We start from the raw sequence: 21,437 nt of genomic DNA, 5'->3' as shown, positions 1-21,437 counted from the left end.
GGAATTGGGGCGCTGATAAAAGTTTAGATAAACATTTTCAGTTCATGGGACATTATTACATACTCTGTGTCATCTTCAATACAAGTGAAAGATAATCACTCAATTACATTTCTTCTAGGAAGTGCTATTTTCAAATGACACTTAACCTTGAATAAACTTAACCCACTGTTCCCCGGTAGGCTGTCATTGTACTAAGAATGTGTTCTTAACTGACTTGCCTAATTAAATAAATGTTTAAAACCTTTTTTTTATCAAAGAAGAGTAAAAGTGAACAGAACAACATTGTAGATGGCAGGATGTGTAGAATAAGCACCAGCTGCTGATGAAAAGCACAGCATCAACTGGCTATGATCTTCATGGTAGTATCATGTTTTATCTTGAGGATTCATACTCTATGTCATGTCCTGACCCTTGTAAGATGTCATTTTCTATAGTAGAGTATGTCAGGGCGTGACAGGGGGTGTTTTGTGTTTTCTATGTTTTCTGTTTCTATGTTTTAGTTCTAGTTTTTCTATTTCTATGTTGTTGTTTTTTTGGGGTTGATCTCCAATTGGAGGCAGCTGGTCCTCGTTGCCTCTGATTGGAGTCATATTTAGTAGGGGTTTTTCTTCCTGGGTTTTGTGGGTGATTATATTTTGAGTAGTGTTTGTTTCTCTCTCTGCGTCACGGTTTTGTTGTTTTGTAATTCAGTTATTTATGTTTTGCAAATTTTCACGAATTTAATAAAATGTGGAACTACACCAACGCTGCATCTTGGTCCGCTCCTTCAGACAGCCGTGACAGAATCACCCACCACAAAGGGACCAAGCAGCGTGGTAGGGATCAGCTGGAGGAATGGAATTGGAAGGAGATTTTAGATGGGAAAGGGCTCTGGAGGAAGGCTGGGCAGTATCGTTGCCCGAGGGAAGAAATTGAAGCAGCAAAAAGGGAGCGACGATACTTCGAGGCGCTATACCCACTGAGAGGCAGCCCCCCCAAAGATTTTTGGGGAGGGCATACGGGGAGTTTGGCAATGTCAGGGGGAGACCTGAGCCAACTTCCCGTGCTTACCGTGGAGAGCTGTGGAGTGAACCGGAACCAGTCAGAGAGTCGAATGCAGAGTTAAGCGTAAGATTCCGGAGAGAGGTGCTTGCGGTAAGAGCGCTACAGAGCGGGCGTGCTGAGGAGCGAGTGTATGAACGAGCACTGAGTTATGGTGTGATGCGCACTATATCGCCCATACGCACTCACAGCCCGGTGCGCTCGGTGCAAGCTCCTCACCGGTGTCGGGCTAAGATGGGCATTCAGCCAGGAAGGAGTAGGCCTGCTCAGCATGCCTGGTCTCCAGTTCGCCTCCATATCCCAGTACGTCCTGTTCCTGCTCCCCGCACTCGCCCTGAGGTGCATGTTACCAGTCTGGCGCCTCCTATGCCAGGCCCACGCATCAGGCCTTCAGTGCGCCTGCCCAGTCCGGGGTGTCCTGTTCCTGCTCCCCGCACTCGCCCTGAGGTGCGTGTTACTAGTCTGGCGCCCCCTAGGCCAGCCCCACGCATCAGGCCTTCAGTGCGCCTGCCCATTCCGGGGTGTCCTGTTCTTGCTCCCCGCACTCGCCCTGAGGTGCGTGTTACTAGTCTGGCGCCCCCTATGCCAGCCCCATGCATCAGGCCTCCAGTGCGCATTCCCAGTCCAGAGCTTCCAGCGACAGTTCCCTGTCCAGAGCTTCCGGCGACAGTTCCCCATCCAGAGCTTCCGGCGATAGTTCCCCATCCAGAGCTTCCAGCAACAGTTCCTCGTCCAGAGCTTCCGGCGACAATTCCCCGTCCAGAGCTTCCGGCGACAGTTCCCCGTCCAGAGCTTCCGGCAACAGTTCCCCGTCCAGAGCTTCCGGCGACGTTTTTCAGTCCGAACCTACTGAGACGGCCTACAGTCCGGAACCTACTGAGACGACCTACAGTCCGGAACCTACTGAGACGGCTTACAGTCCGGAACCTACTGAGACGGACCTCAGCCCGGAGCCTCCAGCGACGCTCCCCAACCCGGAGCCTCCAGGGACGCTCCCCAGTCCGGAGCCTCCAGCGACGCTCCCCAGTCCGGAGCCTCCAGCGACGCTCCCCAGTCCGGAGCCTCCAGCGACGCTCCCCAGTCCGGAGCCTCCAGCGACGCTCCCCAGTCCGGAGCCTCCAGCGACGCTCCCCAGTCCGGAGCCTCCAGCGACGCTCCCCAGCCCGGAGTCCTCAGCGACGGTCCGCAGCCCGGAGTCCTCAGCGGCGGTCCGCAGCCCGGAGTCCTCAGCGGCGGCCCGCAACCCGGATCCTTCAGAGGCGGTCTGCTGCCCGGAACCTTCAGCGGCGACCTGCAACCCGGATCCTCCAGCGGCGGCCTGCAGCCCAGAACCTCCAGCGGCGGTCTGCAGCACAGAGCTTCTGGTAATGATCTACAGTCCAATTCCTCCGATAACAATCCACGGTCTGGGGTTACAGAAGCGGAGGGATCTGCGGGCGGAATGGGGGTTACGCCCTGAACCGGAGCCACCTCTGCTGCTGGAGGATTGGAGGGATAGTAAGGTTCTGGGTTTAGCACTAGAGCTGCCAGAGACATTTGTCACCCTCCCTACCTTCCTTTTGTGTTTTGTGGTTGTTTTGTTGGGGGGGGTTGTTTGCATTCGGAGTCTGCACTTTTGGGGGGGAACTGTCACGTCCTGACCCTTGTAAAATGTCATTTTCTATAGTAGAGTAGGTCAGGTCGTGACAGGGTGTGTTTTGTGTTTACTATGTTTTCTTTTTCTATGTTTTAGTTCTAGTTTTTCTATTTCTATGTTGCTGTTTTTTGGGGTTGATCTCCAATTGGAGGCAGCTGGTCCTCGTTGCCTCTGATTGGAGATCATATTCAGTAGGGGTTTTTCTTCCTGGGTTTTGTGGGTGATTATATTTTGAGTAGTGTTTGTTTCTCTCTCTGCGTCACGGTTTTCTTGTTTTGTAATTCAGTTATTTATGTTTTGCAAAGTTTCACGAATTTAATAAAATGTGGAACTACACCAACGCTGCATCTTGGTCCGCTCCTTCAGACAGCATGACAATCTAATCCTGAGATTTATACTCTAGCTCCTCCTACTGACAATTTAGAATCAGAGATGTTTCATATACATTTCATTTATTCACCAGAGAATCCACGTTATTGCAGATGCTTGTAAATCCATACAATTCAGCTCAAGTTATGCGTTACTGTGGATGTCACAGCACAGCAGTACCGTGCAGCGTGTCGTATGGTTTTTGTACAGTGTTTTTCAGTGTCCTAAAAACTTATGTACCATCTCCTGTAGGTCATGTCATGTGCGTATAGAATGTGTCAGATTAGGTTTTTGTACAGCGTTTGTAGGTCTCCTTTCACTGTGGGCGTCAGTGCACAGTAGTACATAGTAGAGTCTTTCTCTTTAGCAGAGGAGATCTCCAGATCCACACGGTTCTTCTCATCATTTAGTTTGACTGACAGTCGAGGATCCAGACCTGGAGCCCGTGATGGAGACCCAACACCATGCAGGATAAGCAGCATATACTGAGGAGGTGATCCAGGGTCCTGGAGATACCATTGAAGAGAGACTGCAGATGAGTAGGTGCATGAAAGTGTAATATTGCTACCTGCTGGAGCATACACCTCCTCTCTGATTGGCTCAATGGTCTGACCATTACTGTCACCTGCAAGAGATGCAAAATATGTTATTGTTCTATTACTACTATGTTATAGATCTATTTTCAACACAACACTTAGTTTAGATTAAACATAACACCAAAAATAGTACATTACTTACATGCAACTACTAAAAGCAAAATATATGTAGGGATTTACATTGTGGCTGAAACTGGAAGTTAAAATGATTACACAGCACAGCAAGATGTGTTTACACAAACAAAAAACACAAACAGATTGGTGTATTCTGAAAAAAACTTTCTCCTCCTTCTAGTTTTGAATGGACCATCTCTTCTCAAACCTTTGAAGCCCCACCCCAAATACAGAGAGTTGTCAGATGAGCAGAAGTAACAGCAGACTTCTTGCTGCTGCTTGATGCCACTGTCACATCCTGAAAATGCAGGGCTGAACTGAAATATGATTACCTTAGTCTCCCCCTTTTAATTGGATATTGGATAAAACTGTGTTATTTATCTCCATTTATTTTCATGATTTTATGGCACAGAGTTGGCAGAAGGACCTGACCTGTCTACTGTGATGTCAAACAGGAAAACATTGCTTGAAGGGCATATCTGTAAGATTATTAATCTACTGTATTCACCATGAGGCAATTCATTCATTCACAGGTCTATTTATTTTCATCTTTATATCTAGAATCTACTGTATAAATCTGCAATATATTCAGACAACCGAATGAGTTTCTGTCACTTTTTCATTTGTTTCTTTCATTGTGGGCTCCAGGGCACAGAGGTACCGAGTAGAGTCTAACACTTCATCAGAGGAGCTCTCCATGGCCACACGGGTTCTCATCTTTCAGTCCAACAGACAGTCGAGGGTCTTCAGGTTTAGCTTTCACTACAGAGGGGTTTGAAGTCACTCCAGTGAGGAGGAGGAAGATGGGAAGTGATCCAGGGTACTGTTGATACCACTGGAGAGTACTAGCAGAGGAGTAGTTACAGGACAGATTTATGACATCACCCTCCAACCCAAACATCTTATCTGTTGTTGGAGTGATGTCATTCCCATGATTGCCACCTGAAAAACATTTATGAAAACTGGAATTATTTTTAGGAAATTGTTATAAAATTCAATTCATTATTCAGTGTATTTATAATGGACAAAATATCCTTCACAGTAATATTACTCAAGTCTCCAGTAATTACATTGGATATGTAATTGGATATGAAGAATAGTGCGTATGCTAAAATTGATCCCAGTAACATGCTGGTACGTGTTATTTAACACAGTGAAAAGAGTGAACACAAGTAGAGTTATGACAGAATGACTCCCCTGGTTTCTGACTGTCACCTATAAAAGGCATTTCCTTTCCTCTGCCTCAATTATGTAACACATTCCCTTAAAAAATAGCACACAACACAAAGTTCTATACAGACCCAAGTGCACACACAGTGTTTTTGTAAGGGGGCTGTATATCCTGTTGTCACAGTGGGCTTCAGAGCACAGTAGTACACAGCAGAGTCAGACAGCTGCACCCTCTGGATCATCAAGGGGACTGATTGTGTCTTGGCATTTAGACTTGCATTGAATCTCTCCTTGAACCCTGCAGCATTGTCTCCAGATCCAATAGAATAACGGTTCAGCATATGTTTAGGGAAAGAATTTGCTTCTTGTTTGTACCAATAGAGATATGCAATATTATTAGCACTGGTGTTATATTGACAACTCAGTGTTACCAGTCCTCCTTCTGTAGCAATCACACTTCCTGGTTGCTGTTGGACATGGTCTGCTGTGCACTCTGGAAGATAAAAAAAAGATGAAGTGAGTGATAATAAAAAATACATATAAAATAATTAGATAGAAACAATGAGAGAAAAGGTTCCATCATACCAAAGCAGAATACATTAAGAACCAGCCAGATGCTCAGACAGAGTACCATGGTTATACAGAACACACTGAGAGTGACTGTGAGTTACAGTAAGAGGTAGAGATCCTCTCTCTCTCTTCCATGTCCATCTCAGCCTGTATATCACCATCAACTGACAGACATGAAGGAGGAGTCTGCTCAGAGAGAGGAAAGATTGAATGGAAATGTATGGGTAAATATTACCTCGTTAATATTAGTTGTAAGCACTCTTTGCAGTACATTAGCAAAAGTGAAAAGCTTATGTTTTGCTCACATGAAATGAAAAGTAGCCTAAAGCAATTGTCAATTACACAAATGTTCCATGAAGTGAGTATAATAAAGATATATTTTGTTGTTGTTAAAACCTACAGATATGATATTATAATTAATGTTCAACCACTCATGTAGCCCACAGAGTATCTAATTCAGGTCGACTACTGTACACAAAGTATATTGAAATACATTTTGTTATTTTGTCCCAACTTTTCAGTGGTACTGTATGTTTCAATGTACACATGTGAAACCTATAGTTTTTGTAAGGGGGCTGTATCTCCTGTTGTCACAGTGGGCCTCAGAGCACAGTAGTACACAGCAGAGTCAGACAGCTGCAACCTCTGGATCGTCAAGGGGACTGATTTTGAGTCTTTATCTAGATGGGCATCAAATCTCTCTTCATATCCAGTGGCATTTGTACTTCCAAAAGAAAAACGTCCCAGCATGAACTTTGGGAAGCCATTTACTTCATGCTTGTACCAGAACAGGTAGAGATCATTAGTATTAACTGCATCAAATTGACAGTCCAGTGTGACCTGTTCTCCCTCAGTAGCAATCACATCTCCTGGTGGCTGAATGACTGAGTCTTCTCCTCTGCATTCTGGAAAAGGACACACATTTGTATTAGGGGAAAGAGGAGGTAAGCAACATGATAGAGGGAATTGAAATGCATAAAAATGTGTAGTAGTATAAAACTGAAAAATATGTTTGAAAAAAGAAAGGAATTGGAGAAAAGGACATAAACAAATAAGATAATAATAATATTAACTAAACAACATTATAATACCATAACAAAATGCAGCAAGAATCAGTAAATTCCTCAGCCAGGGTTCCATGTCTGCAACTGTGAGATCAGTGGGAGAAGAGTAAAACCACTCTGATGTAACTAGGCCATGATGAGACTATAAAATCCTTATCTCCTCCTCTTTCTGTGTATCGTCAAACATGATTTGGGTTTGAAAAAAATATATATTTCCGGCACTCCACAATCTTTTCAAAGGTCGATAAATTTCATAAAGCTTGTGACATTGTCTGAACAACCCTGTACCCTGTGTTGTTGTACAGTGACTGAATCACTTGTTGTCACAGTGGGCTTCAGAGCACAGTAGTACACAGCAGAGTCAGACAGCTGTAACCTCTGGATTGTCAAGGGGACAGAGCTAGATGTGAAATTCAGTCTGGAATCAAACCTCTTCTTGAACTCATCACTATTGCTTCCTTCTGAATAACGATCTCTTCTCAGGACATACTGAGGAGAGTTACTAGTTAACTGGATGTACCAGAAGAGATCAGGAGATGGACTACTGGTAGTGTAGTTACAGCTGAGTGTTACCAGTCCTCCTTCAAGGGCAGTAACATGTCCACTCTGCTGGTCAACAGCCTCTTCACCTCTGCAATCTGAAACAGTTGTTAAAATAGTTGTTAAAAGTTGTTAAAATAATAATTCATCAATAATTGTATATTAACTTATTAGCTCAAGTTCAGACAAAGAGAATAGGAAGGAGAAGCACGATACAGTACCAAAATAGCATGCAGTCAGGATAAGTAAAGTATTCTTAAGCCAATGTTCCATTATGATTCATGTATAGAAGAAGAGTAGACTGTTATAGACTTTATGTTCCATCCACTGTAGCTGAGAAGTCTCATAATTGTGGGACTCGGCATTAAGGGAGGAGCTAATTGTTTATTCAATATTATTTGGGAGTTTGGGGAGGGAGGAGGGTTATTTTAAGATGGTCATTCCATCTTAAATGGATCATTTATCATTCCATGGATCATTTAACTATTTGATTTTGATAAAATATAGAATTTGGCCTTTACTACCAATTCCCGTTGAAACGCATTCATAACACATTCATGAATGGCAAAAAATAACATTTAAAAAAATGTATCTTATGGAATAAGGTATTGAAGTGTCTGTCTTATTTCTAGGAGATACAAGAAAGCTCAGAAAATATTTACAGTACTCGTCAAAAGTTTGAAAACACCTACTCATTCATGCAGAATGAGTAGGTGTGTCCAAACTTTTTACTGGTACTGTATGTAAAAAATGTTTTACACATATTTAACCCCTTAAACTTTCCATCTTGTTTGTAAGAATTGCCACTTTAAACAATTGGGTCACATTAGTTTGTAGCCCAAACAGTGGAGAGACCAGAGGAGAGACCACCATCGTATTTCATGAGACTCTCATCTTTCTAAAGAGTGGTCATATTAATTTTCTAGGTCAAACCGTTCAGACACTACAGACGTTTTTTGGAGAAGACCGATTTTCAGGGTGTCTCATGGTCTGACAAACATGGCTGTGGCTCGGCCACCTTCCACCGCAGATGCAGAAGACCGCCATAGGCTGACGTGGTGGAATGAGATGCAGCCCATGCGACAAAACAGATAACTCTCTCTTAAAGGAAAAGAAGCAAACTATGAGACTCCACTGACACCTATTGACTCTCACTAGTAATTTGCCCTTGAAAATATAAGCAATGTCAAGGTTTCACCTTGTTGGGCAGAATGATGAACACTAGATGGAACTATTGTATCATTATTATACATAGAAAAACTTTGTCACTGGACAGTTATTCATAACTGTGGAGGGCAGTCTTTAGGAGGAGCACAGACAAAGAAGATCTGTCATATAACTGATCAGGAGGCAGAGAGAACATTTCAGTGGACGAGCCACCTGGCTAACTTGGGCCAGATTAGTCTGTCCTTCAGAAGGTGTAATGGGAGGCACATGTAGGATATGAAGGTACCTCACCTGAAGATCAGCCGGGAGCTGCAGAAACGGCTGTTTGTGTGTTTTTTTTTTACTTGCTACTTACACTTGCTTACCATATTTAAATATTGAGGAAGTTCAGAGAATGACAAGGTCTATTATCATTCTATTGTCTATTTTTGCATAAATAACTCATTGTCAATTGCATTGTATTGTATGCTGTGCACATTTCAATTTAAAGGACACTAAATCGTCACATGAACAATGAAATATTACAACATGACGATATGTGAAATTGAATAATTTTTCGTATCTCGTGACCCAGACCAAAACAGTGTAAGATCCTTAGATGTTTGTCTTGTCTGTTACCAGTCAGTTGGCTTCAGGTATGCTCCTCTAAAGAGAGCAGTACATGGATTTACAACCAGAGGACCAAACCACAGAGTAGGTCCATGTTGAGAGCAATGATGTCATGTAAACCATGCATATTGTATGTATATCAGTGGAGGCTGCTGAGGGGAGGACGGCTCATAGTAATGGCTGGAATGGAGTCAATGGAAAAGTATCAACCACACGGAAACCATGTTTGATATCGTTCTACTCACTCCATTCCAGCAATTATTATGAGCCTTCCTCCCCTCAGCAGCCTCCACTGATGTATATGATGGGATTAAAAGGTCTGACTAACAGAATAGGAATACACATCAAATTGACACAATCTATAAATGCTCAAATCAATTTAAGGACAGGTGAAACGTTGGAGTCATAAGCTTTATTTACAGGTTAAATTAACATACAGGAGACATTTATTAGTGTTTTGATGTCTAAAAGGTAAGGGTTAGACACCATATCAAGCAGAAACTGGATAAATCCCTGCTGACTTGGTCTCTGCTGAGGTTTTTGTACAGTGTTTGTAGGTGTCACTGTGGGCCTCACAGCGCAGTAGTACAGAGCAGAGTCTGTCACTTCAGCAGAGGAGATCTCCAGATACAAACGGTTTTTCTCTTCATTGAGTTTGACAGATATTTGAGTGTTCAGAGGATCTGTTTTCTTTATAAACTCTGTACCTTATATGTACAGGAGGAACTCTGGCCTTTGTTCTGTGTCTTGGTAAAATACATTTTTATATTAAATGGAGGAACAGTTTGAACCCCTGCTGTCTCTGGCTCCACATCCACCCCGCCCGGCCATCTAGATGTGTGAAAGTTAGTGTATAAGCTAATGATCCATCATGTATGACATCAAATCAAATCAAATCAAATGTATTTATATAGCCCTTCTTACATCAGCTGATATCTCAAAGTGCTGTACAGAAACCCAGCCTAAAACCCCAAACAGCAAGCAATGCAGGTGTAGAAGCACAGTGGCTAGGAAAAACTCCCTAGAAAGGCCAAAACCTAGGAAGAAACCTAGAGAGGAACCAGGCAATGAGGGGTGGCCAGTCTTCTGGCTGTGCCGGGTGGAGAGTATAACAGCACATGGCCTAGATGTTCAAATGTTCATAAATGACCAGCATTGTCAAATAATAATAATCATAGTAGTTGTCGAGGGTGCAACAAGTCAGTAACACAAGAGTAAGTGTCAGTTGGCTTTTTCATAGCCGATCTTTGAGAGTATCTCTACCGCTCCTGCTGTCTCTAGAGAGTTGAAAACAGCAGGTCTGGGACAGGTAGCACGTCCGGTGAATAGGTCAGGGTTCCAGCAGGTCTGGGACAACAGGTCTGGGACAGGTAGCACGTCCAGTGAACAGGTCGGGGTTCCATAGCTGCAGGCAGAACAGTTGGAACTGGAGCAGCAGCACGGCCAGGTGAACTGGGGACAGCAAGGAGTCATCAAGCCAGGTAGTCCTGAGGCATGGTCCTAGGGCTCAGGTCCTCCGAGAGAGAGAAAGAAAGAAAGAGAAAGAGAGAATTAGAGAGAGCATATATAAATTCACACAGGACACCGGAAAAGACAAGAGAAATACTCCAGATGTGACAGACTGACCCTAGCCCCACGACACATAAACTACTGCAGCATAAATACTGGAGGCTGAGACAGGAGGGGTCAGGAGACACTGTGGCCCCATCCGATGAAACCCCCAGACAGGGCCAAACAGGTAGGATATAACCCCACCCACTTTGCCAAAGCACAGCCCCCACACCACTGGAGGGACATTCCTGGGATAGTGAAAAACTTACATTTTGTATTACCATATCATCTTTGTATGTTGTCTATAGTTATGTACTTGAAAATGTATCAACTGACCAATTCGGCACATTTGGGCAGACTTATAAAAATATATTTTTTTAAATATTGTGCAGAATTGCAATGCTTCACTGGATCAATCTGAAACGTTGCATACTCACTTCTGCCATCTAGTGGCCAAAATCTAAATTGCACCTGAACACCTACTGTATATTTTAAACTCAACAAAAAAGAAACGTCCCTTTTTCAGGACCCTGTCTTTCAAACTTAATTAGTAAAAATCCAAATAACTTCACAGATCTTCATTGTAAAGGGTTTGAACACTGTTTCCCATGCTTGTTCAATGAACAAAAAACAATGAATGAACATGCACCTGTGGAACGGTCGTTAAGACACTAAGAGCTTACAGACGGTAAGCAATTAAGGTCACAGTTATGAAAACTTAGGACACTAAGAGGCCCTTCTACTGACTTTGAAAAACACCAAAAGAAAGATGCCCAGGGTCCCTGCTCATCTGCGTGAACCTGCCTTAGGCATGCTGCAAGGAGGTATGAGGACTGCAGGGCAATAAATTGCAATGTCCATACTGTGAGATGCCTAAGACAGTGCTACAGGGAGACAGGATGGACAGCTGATCGTCCTCGCAGTGGCAGATCACGTGCAACAACACCTGCACAGGATCGGTACATCCGAACATCACACCTGCGGGACAGGTACAGGATGGCAACAACAACTGCCCGAGTTACACCAGGAACGCACAATCCCTCCATCAGTGCTCAGACTATCCACAACAGGCTGAGAGAGGCTGGACTGAGGGCTTGTAGGCCTGTTGTAAGGCAGGTCCTCACCAGATATCACCGACTACAACGTTGCCTATGGGCACAAACCCACCGTTGCTGGACCAGACAGGACTGGCAAAAAGTGATCTTCACTGACGAGTTGCGGTTTTGTCTCACCAGGGGTGATGGTCGGATTTGAATTTATCGTCGGAGGAATGAGCGTTACACCGAGGCCTGTACTCTGGAGCGGGATCGATTTGGAGGTGGAGGGTCGGTCATGGTCTGGGGTGGTGTGTCACAGCATCATCGGACTGAGCTTGTTGTCATTGCTAACAATCTCAATGCTGTGCTTTACAGGGAAGACATCCATCCTCCGCCATACTGCTCGTTCTGTGCGTGATTTCCTGCAAGACAGGAATGTCAGTGTTCTGCAATGGCCAGCGAAGAGCCCGGATATCATTCCCATTGAGCACGTCTGGGACCTGTTGGATCGTAAGGTGAGGGCTACGGCCATTCCCCCCAGAAATGACCGGGAACTTGCAAGTGCCTTGGTGGAAGAGTGGGGTAACATCCCACAGCAAGAACTGGAAAATCTGGTGCAGTCCATGAGGAGGAGATGCACTGCAGTACTTAATGCAGCTGGTGGCTACACCAGATACTGACTGCTACTTTTGATTTTGACCCCCCCTTGTTCAGGGACCCATTATTCCATTTCTGTTAGTCACATATCTGTGGAACTTGTTCAGTTTATGTCTCAGTTGTTGAATCTTGTTATGTTCATACAAATATTTACACATGTTAATTTTGCTGAAAATAAATGCAGTTGACAGGGAGAGGACATTTCTTTTTTTGCTGAGTTTATTATGGCCTTTCTCGTTAATTTCAAAGGTGATGGAACAAAAAAAAACGTTTTTTCTGTTTGTATTAGCTTTTACCAGATATAATGTGTTATGTTCTCCTACATTAATTTCGCATTTCCACAATATTTGAAGTGTTTCCTTTCAAATGGTATCAATAATATGCATATCCTTCCTTCAGGTCCTGAGCTACAGGCAGTTAGATTTGGGTGTGCCGTTATAGGCGAATATTGAAAAAACAGTAGGTATGTTACTTATGTATGTCATACAGGATGTCTGTTTCCTCCCTTGGTTCCTTACATGTTTTTGTACAGTTTGTCAGAGTTTCCTGTCACTGTGGTCTTCATGGCACAGAAGTACAGAGCAGAGTCTGTCACATCAGCAGAAGAGATCTTCAGATTCACACGTTTGTCCACTTTGTCAAGGGAAACTGTCAGACGTGGAGGTGGGGGAGTAGCTGTAATTATTAACCCCTCTGGTGTGATGTACAGGAGGAATTCTGGTTTGGATCTTGGATATTGGCTGTACCACTGTAGAGTGTAGACAGTGCCGTCATATTTGCAGGAGAGATGGACATTCCTTCCCTCCTGAACAAGCTCTTCTGTAGTCACAGGGCGTATTGAATCCCCAAAACTGTTTCCTGCAAAAAGATTTGGTCAAATAACTTCTGTAACTGTACAACTGTGCAGTTGTAAATAACATTTAAACACTATGAATGTGCAATTACTATGTTTTTGTGCTGTTCGTTCACTGTAAGATTAAATTAAAAGATTTAAATCCACATAATAACTCACCTAAAAAAGCGGAAAAGAGAACAAATGAGAAGAAAAACATCTTGCCAGACCTTTGAGAAACCGACAGACAGCACTGAGAGACCTGACTAATTAGATACTTCCTGAACAATAACATCCCATAAACTACATGTGGATCTTTGATTATACAGCCCCTCCTCTTGACACCAACATGAAATGTTTTATGTTATGGCTTTCTTTCTACAGTATATGTTGACAAGTTTTTGTACAGTGTGTCTGAGTTTCCTGTCACTGTGGGCTGCAAGGCGCAGTGGTACAGAGCAGAGTCCTCCAATTCAACAGATGAGATCATCAAGTCAACACGGGTCTTCTCTTCATTCAGTCTACCAGTGTGTCGTGGAGTTGTAATGGATGTATTCTGTACAGACATGCTGCTTTGTAGGATCCAAAGAAGACATTCTGGTCTGGATCCGGGGTAATGTCGGTACCACTGTAGATTGTTAACATCGCCCTTGTAGTTGCAGGAGAGAGTGATGTCTGTTCCTTGAAGGGCATTGACTTCAGGCTTCACTGGAGTTATTGTTTCCTGCTCCATACTATCATCTGCAATAATATAAGTATTGTCATTGTGTTAATGTTTATTCCAAATGAGAAAAAATACATGGATTAGGTGCCCAATAAGTATGACAAGAGAAAGAACTGAACGTTTCCAGTGAAATGCATCTTAGTGTTTCATGCAATCATTAACTGAAAAAAGCAATGACACTGTTTTCAAAATGTTATTTGGTTTAAGCTGAGAATTCAGCACTCACCTACAAATGCAGAGAGGAGAAACAGTAATATGAGTGACATCCTGACACAGACTAGATAAACCATCTGAGAGATAAGACAGTGAGAGAGCTGAGTAGTTCCTCTACAGAGACATCCTCATGGTTGCAGGTATACCCAGCCTATACCAGTGTTTGACTATGAGGCCCCTCCTCTGATAACTGGATATGTAACTCTTCTTCTGAGGTTGGTGGTTAAGGGTTTTCACTTCCTATTGGCCTCCTCCTCAGATTATTTTAGACTTAATTTCTATCTGAAAATATCTTGTTTTTGCTGTTGTTGTTGTTTGTTTGTTTTTTCAATACATCCACAATACTATACCATGCTATACCATATAAATCATCTACAAATAAACCTTCTCTAAGAATAGTAGAATATTGTGTCACTGTTAATGAAGATGGTGATCATTCCAAAGAAAAAGCCTTCTTCCCACGTCTTTGTGTCAGACTGTGTGGGCTCCATGGCACAGTAGTACAGAGCAAAGTCTGTCACATCAGCAGAGGAGATCTCCAGATCCACATGTTTGGCTTTTTTGTCATAATTTAGAGTGAACCCTGGTGTAATATCCACGTACTCCATAACCAGTAACTGTGGTGCTGATTTGGAATATTGTGATACTAGTTTACAAATCCACTAGAGACTCCACTTGATGGCGATGTGGTCAATGAAAATAGCAGATTGTAAAACGACAACCTGTCAGTTCCTCCTCATTAGCTCATTTTTGAATGAATTTCTATCTGGAAATGGATAGAGAATGCTACTGTTTGTTTTTTCAATGGATCAACAATGCAATACCGTATGTATTACCTGCAAATAAACCTTATGATATGATTCACAATATGGTTTGGAAATGCATTATTTAAAAAAAATCACAATACTGTATATACCATGCTATACCATATATATATAATCTGCAAATAAACCCCAATAGTAAGAATTGTATAATATTGTATGATGATAAGGATGAAGTGAATTCTAAACAGAATTCCTACATCCCAAATCTTTGTGTCAGACTGTCAGCTTTTTGTATGAGGAAGTGTTTCCTGTCACTGCAGACTCCATGTCACAGTAGTACAGAGCAGAGTCTGTCACTTCAGTAGAGGAGTCTGTATGAACGGTCTGTATGAACCTGAGCTGGAAGGCGAGGAGGGACAAGTTTCTGGACATATCCTGATTGATATCCTGATCCTGATTGCCATGCAATCCTTGTTTAAATTACATCCTAGGATTGAAGCATTTATTTATTTTTAACAATACCACTATATTCATGTTATACTGCATTAGGAAGAAAAAAGTTTGAAATAACAATTGATCTGAACATGAATTTAGGTTTAGGGTTATGGCTAGGGTTAGTGTTAATCCAGGGTGTGAACATGAAACTAGGGTTAGTGATCGGGTTCGGGTTATGGCCAGGGTTTATCTGGGATGTGGACATGAATCTTGGGTTAGTATTAGGGCTAGGGTTAGGGCTAGGACAGAAGGGTTCCACACGGGTTCTCCCTTTATTCAGATTAACTGTCAGAACTGTCAGATTAACAGACAGTCGAGGGTCATCAGGTTTAGCATCAGGTCTGTCACTTTTTAATTTGTTCATTTGTTTCAACAAATAATTCACTGTTCATTTCCAGCCTACATGTATATTATTTGTCTATTGAAGGAAACCTAATATTGAAAATGTTTCTCTTAGGGGATGTCAGTGTTTTCAGGTCACAGCGTGTCTGGGTTTCGTTTAACTGTGGGCTCCAGGGCACAGTAGTAAAGAGTAGAATCTAACACTTCAGCAGAGGAGATCTCCAGATCTACACAGGTTCTCTCATCGTTCAGTTTAACAGACAGTCGAGGGTCTTCAGGTTTAGATTTCACTACAGAGGGGTTTGAGGACACTCCAGTGAGGAGGAGGAAGATGGGAGGTGATCCAGGGTACTGATGATACCACTGGAGAGTACTAGCAGAGGAGTAGTTACAGGACAGATTTATGACATCACCCTCCAACCCAAACACCTTCTGTTGTTGGAGTGATGTCATTCCCATGACTGCCGCCTGGAAAACATTTATGAAAACAAGAATAAGTCAATTGCATGAAAAAGTAATAAAATTTCCTTAAAAGTCATATTACTCCAGGCTCCAGTAATTACATTGGATATGTAATTATATATGAAGAATAGTATCAAACTCACCCACTAGTGCATATATTAAAATGTATCCTAGTAACACGCTGGTAAGTGTTATTTGACACAGTGAAAACAGGGAACACAAGTATAATTCTGACAAAATGACTCCCCTGGTTTCTCACTGTACTCTACAGTATAAAATGCATTTCTCTTCCTCCGCTTCAATTATGTAACCACCTCCCCTTAAAAAACGTCACACAACACAAAGTACTTAACACACACACAGTGTTTTGTAAGAGGCAGTATATCCTGTTGTCACAAGGGGCATCAGAGCACAGTAGTACACCGCAGTCAGATAGCTGTAACCTCTGGGTCTTTAAGGGGACTGATTTTCCTGTGACATTTAGAAGGGCATCAAATCTCTCCTTGAACTCAGTAGTAGTGTCTGCAGGTGCACATCCCTTCTCAGCATAAACATGGAGTTGATATTTACTAGTTGTTTGTACCAGAAGATATATGGTGATTGAGAAGTTGTATCAAATAGACAAATGAGTGTTGTTGGTTGTCCTTCTATGACCATTACATCTTCTGTTGGCTGTGTTACATTCTCTTCTGCTCTGCACCCTGAAAAGAAAGATTAATATATCTTCACAACATATAATAATAATGTATATAAATCAAATGAACAAATGCACAGAAAGAGACAGATGGACAGAGTGATGTTATACCAAAGCAGCATGCAGCCAGAATATGCAGGATCAGCCAATTTCTCATGACTAGTCAGTCAGTTTGAAGTGGAAAAGGTAAGGAGCAGAACCATGCTGATCTATCTATCACAGAGCTTTGACACCCTCTGTCCTACTGTCAACCTTGGTCCACGACTGGTGGCTGATACAACTGGAAGACCAGCTACCGACTACCATCCACGTCAAGACCCTCGTACCAAACTCTACCTACTAGAGTGAAGAATAAGTCTCTCTCAAAGAGCATTGAATATGAAGACAGAGAAACACTAGATCACCTGGTGATTGAACACAGCACAGGTGTGACCACACTTCTCTGATCTAAACCTCTGCCATATGAAATCAAATTGTGGTTGATGTATAATTATGTTCCACACAACAACAAAGCATTTTTGGTCTGCAAGTTTTTGTACAGCGTCTTATACATTTTGTATCACTGTGTTGAGTCAAGAGCACAGTAGTAGAGAGCTGTGTCTGCCAGGGTTAGATGTTGTATGATCAGTTCAGTTGATGTATCGGACGTTGTGGATGTATATCTCTTATCAGGGATGTATTCACTATCGCTTTCTGATCTGGCACCTTTATACAGTAGAAACTGAGGAGCCTGGTTAGGATAATGCCGGAACCAGTAAAGCCAAGGAACCGTTCGGCTTGTAACATATGAACAGCTCAGAGTCACAGATTCTCCCTCTGACTTGATGACTTCATGGCTTAAAGAAGTAATTTCATCCCCAGCTATCAGTTCTGTAAGAAAAATTGAGTAAAACAAATGTAACATATTAGAGGATCTACATGCTGTAATAATAATGCATATAAATAAATGAACAAAGGCACAGAAAGAGACAGATGAACAGAGTGATGTTATACCAAAGCAGCATGCAGCCAGAACATGCAGGATCAGCCAATTTCTCATGACAAGTCAGTCAGTCTGAAGTGGAAAAGGTAAGGAACAGAGCAATGCTGATCTATCTATCACAGAGCTTTGACACCCTCTGTCCTACTGTTGATGCTTCATGTTGTTCTGTATTACATGCAGTAGTAGACCATGGGGAGGTGTCTGTCTGTATGGCATCCTCTGATTCAGGGGTGTGTGTGTGCTTTGTTAGGTTGCACCCTTCAGGTTGACGTTCATACTACACCACCAAGCTGTGTGAATTGTGAGGAGGGATAACTACAAATAGCAATATTTTTGCACTTTGTCATATTCCCAAGTGCTTTACCAACCAATATTAAGAATACCTGTCTAAATTAAATTGAAGACTACTGATTGAAGAGTGAAGAATACATATTTCTTACAGTTTATTGAAAATGAAGACAGAGAAATACTAGTCCAACTGGTGATTGCACACAGGACGTGTGACCACAGTTCTCTGATCTAAACCTCTGCCATTACGATATCAAATTGTTGTTGATGTTTAATTATCATCCACACAACAACAAATAATTTTTCGTCTGCAGGTTTTTGTACAGCATCTAATAGACTTCGTATCACTGTGTATTTTCCCTGAGAGCACAGCAGTAGAGAGCTGTGTCTGCCAGGGTTACGCTTGTTACGACCAGTTCAGTTGATGTCCGAGACATTTTGGATGTATATCTCTTATCAGTGATACAGTGGGGGAAAAATGTATTTGATCCCCTGCTGATTTTGTAGGTTTGCCCACTGATAAAGAAAGGATCAGTCTATAATTTTAATGGTAGGTTTATTTGAACAGTGAGAGACAGAATAACAACAAAAATATCCATAAAAACGCATGTCAAAAATGTTATAAATTGATTTGCATTTTAATGAGGGAAATAAGTATTTGACCCCCTCTCAATCAGAAAGATTTCTGGCTCCCAGGTGTCTTTTATACAGGTAATGAGCTGAGATTAGGAGCACACTCTTAAAGGGAGTGGCCATGCTGCTGCTCCAGTTTCAACTCAACTCGCCGTGTTTGGAGGAGGAGGAATGCTGCCTATGACCCCAAGAACACCATCCCCACCGTCAAACATGGAGGTGGAAACATTATGCTTTGGGGGTGTTTTTCTGCTAAGGGGTCAGGACAACTTCACCCCATCAAAGGGACGATGGACGGGGCCATGTACTGTCAAATCTTGGGTGAGAACCTCCTTCCCTCAGCCAGGGCATTGAAAATGGGTCGGGGATGGGTATTCCAGCATGACAATGACCCAAAACACACGGCCAAGGCAACAAAGGAGTGGCTCAAGAAGAAGCACATAGCATAGCCAGTCCCAGACCTTAATCCCATACAAAATCTATGGAGGGAGCTGAAGGTTCGAGTTGCCAAACGTCAGCCTCGAAACCTTAACCCCTGTGCGGACATCCAGCGAAAAATCCTATCGCTGTTAGCATAACAAAATGTAATACTTTTTTTTTCAATATTTTTTTCAAATTATATCGTTTAACCTGTTGAGGATCTTATCCCGATCTTATCCCGGTATTGGGATTCATTGTCATGTGACCATGGCGGGGAATTCAAAACTGCAAGAGTAATCATTTCAAAAAATCAAATAATCAACTATTTTCCTCCATTTGAAAGATATATCTCCTAAATCTAACCACGCTGTCCGATTTTCAGAGGCATTACGGAGAATGCATAAAGTTAGGTTATGTGAGGAGAGTACATTGACAATAGCTGCGTGTAATGTTTAGCCAATTCAAAGAAGGGCATCAACAGACAGAAAACTAGCTAGAATTATGCACTTACCTTTGACAATCTGCATCAGATGACACTCATAGGACATTATGTTATACAATACATGAATTTTTAGTTCCATCAAGTTCATATTTATATCCAAAAACAGCATTTACAGTCGCGGTGAAATTCAGAATTTTTTTCGGCTCGAATGCACCCAGTGAATCCAGCATTACAAATCACGGAATTACTATTCGAAAACATTGGTAAATTATAATATTGTCATTCAAAGAATAATATATTATCATCTCGTAATTGCTACCGAATGGCCAGATCTCAAAATAACTTTACTGGGAAATCACATTTTGCATAAACTGGGTCCTATGCTAACAACAATAAGCTATATGCTAAGCTAAGCTAAGCTATACCGTTAGCATTAGCATCATCTAATATCGATAATAACATTCTAAATATCCCCTTACCTTTGATTATCTCCATCAGAAGGCGCTGCCAGAGATCCCAGGTCCAGAACAAATGTGGTTTCTTTTGACAAAGTTCATAATTTATGTCCAAATAGTTAGCGTTCAGTAGGCTCCCACAAAATGAGGTGGGCAGTGTAAAGTCACGTCAAAAAGCTAAAGAAAACCTAGTAAATAATCTATTTACGTTTGTTTAAACATGTCAAACGTTGTTCATCATTAATCTTTTGGTCCATTTTTAACGTGAAACATCAGTAAACATCAGTAATATTTTCACACAACCTATCAAGTGTCTAGAATAAACGATAATGACAAAGGCACTCTTCTCAGATTCATGCGCAGGCGCAAAAAATGAAGTGATGACGTGTCAACTTGTAAGCTTTCTTATTCGGTCTGTATTCATCACAGATGCTTCCAACAACTTTCTAAAGATCGTTGACATCTAGTGGAAGCAGTAGGAGTTGCGAACTGAATCCTTTCTCACTGTGGTATCTTTAAAACAATGACACTAAATAGTACAGTCACAAAATTCTCATTTTTTTTTATCTATTTTTCACAGGTTTTTGCCTGCAATATGAGTTTTGTTATACTTACAGACACCATTCAAACTGTTTTAGAAAATTCAGAGTGTTTTCTATCCGAATGTGTTAATAATATGCATATCCTAGCTTCTGAGTTGGTGTAGGAGGCAGTTAAAAATTGCCACATATTTTTTTCAAAATTCTCAATACTGCCCCCGTGGCCCGTAGAGGTTAATGACTTGGAGAAGATCTGCAAAGAGGAGTGGGACAAAATCCCTCCTGAGATGTGTGCAAACCTGGTGGCCAACTACAAGAAACATCTGACCTCTGTGATTGCCAACAAGCGTTTTGCCACCAAGTACTAAGTCATGTTTTGCAGAGGGGTCAAATACTTATATCCCGCATTAAAATGAAAATCAATTTATAACATTTTTGACATGCGTTTTTCTGGATTTTTTGTTGTTGTTATTCTCTCTCACTGTTCAAATAAACCTACCATTAAAATTATAAACTGATAATTTCTTTGTCAGTGGGCAAACATACAAAATCAGCAGGGATCAAATACTTTTCTCCCTCACTATTTATGTATCACTGGGTATAACAATCCCTGAGAGCACAGTAGTAGAGAAATGAATCTGTCAGGGTTAGGCTTGTTAAGACCAGTTTAGTTGATGTCCAGGATGTTGTGGATTTATATCTCTTATCAGGGATGTGTTCACTCCTCCATGATCTGGCACCTTTATACAGTAGAAACTGGGGAGCCTGGTTAGAATAATGCCGGTACCAGTAAAGGTAAATATCATTGCTGCTTGTTTCATATGTACAGCTCAGAGTCACTGATGATCCCTCAGTGGGGGTGTACTCCTCCTTGTCAGGAGTCACACTATCTCCAGATACCATTCCTGCAGAGGAAAACATATAATAAAAGTAATTGAAACACATGCTTATTCTTTAAGACTTTTTAGAAATCAACTAATTATTCACATTTAAATGACTTTACTTCACCAAAGATGTTTTACTACCAATAC

At 41.9% G+C, this 21,437-nt stretch overlaps 1 protein-coding gene and 1 gene segment (V, D, J or C); both read right to left on the bottom strand.

Annotated features, from left to right (window-relative positions):
* Positions 1 to 9,269: 9,269 nt before the first annotated feature.
* Positions 9,270 to 14,751, bottom strand: LOC115157732 (uncharacterized). The gene is made up of 4 exons (XM_029706176.1): positions 13,904 to 14,751; positions 13,323 to 13,694; positions 12,640 to 12,979; positions 9,270 to 9,585 (listed from the first exon to the last, which is right to left on the bottom strand). The coding sequence occupies exons 1-4, from the start codon at positions 13,965 to 13,967 to the stop codon at positions 9,300 to 9,302; spliced, it is 1,062 nt and encodes a 353-aa protein (XP_029562036.1). The 5' UTR covers positions 13,968 to 14,751; the 3' UTR covers positions 9,270 to 9,299.
* Positions 10,368 to 13,322, bottom strand: LOC115156943 (T cell receptor alpha variable 14/delta variable 4-like). The segment is given in 3 exon segments: positions 10,368 to 10,390; positions 12,640 to 12,979; positions 13,134 to 13,322. Coding segments are annotated over 3 exon segments (462 nt in total).
* Positions 14,752 to 21,437: the final 6,686 nt, after the last annotated feature.

Source organism: Salmo trutta, chromosome 21, assembly GCF_901001165.1.
Source record: "Salmo trutta chromosome 21, fSalTru1.1, whole genome shotgun sequence".
Taxonomy (NCBI): domain Eukaryota; kingdom Metazoa; phylum Chordata; class Actinopteri; order Salmoniformes; family Salmonidae; genus Salmo; species Salmo trutta.
Note: the sequence above shows the minus strand (reverse complement) of the source record. Positions and strands in the feature narration are given on the sequence as shown.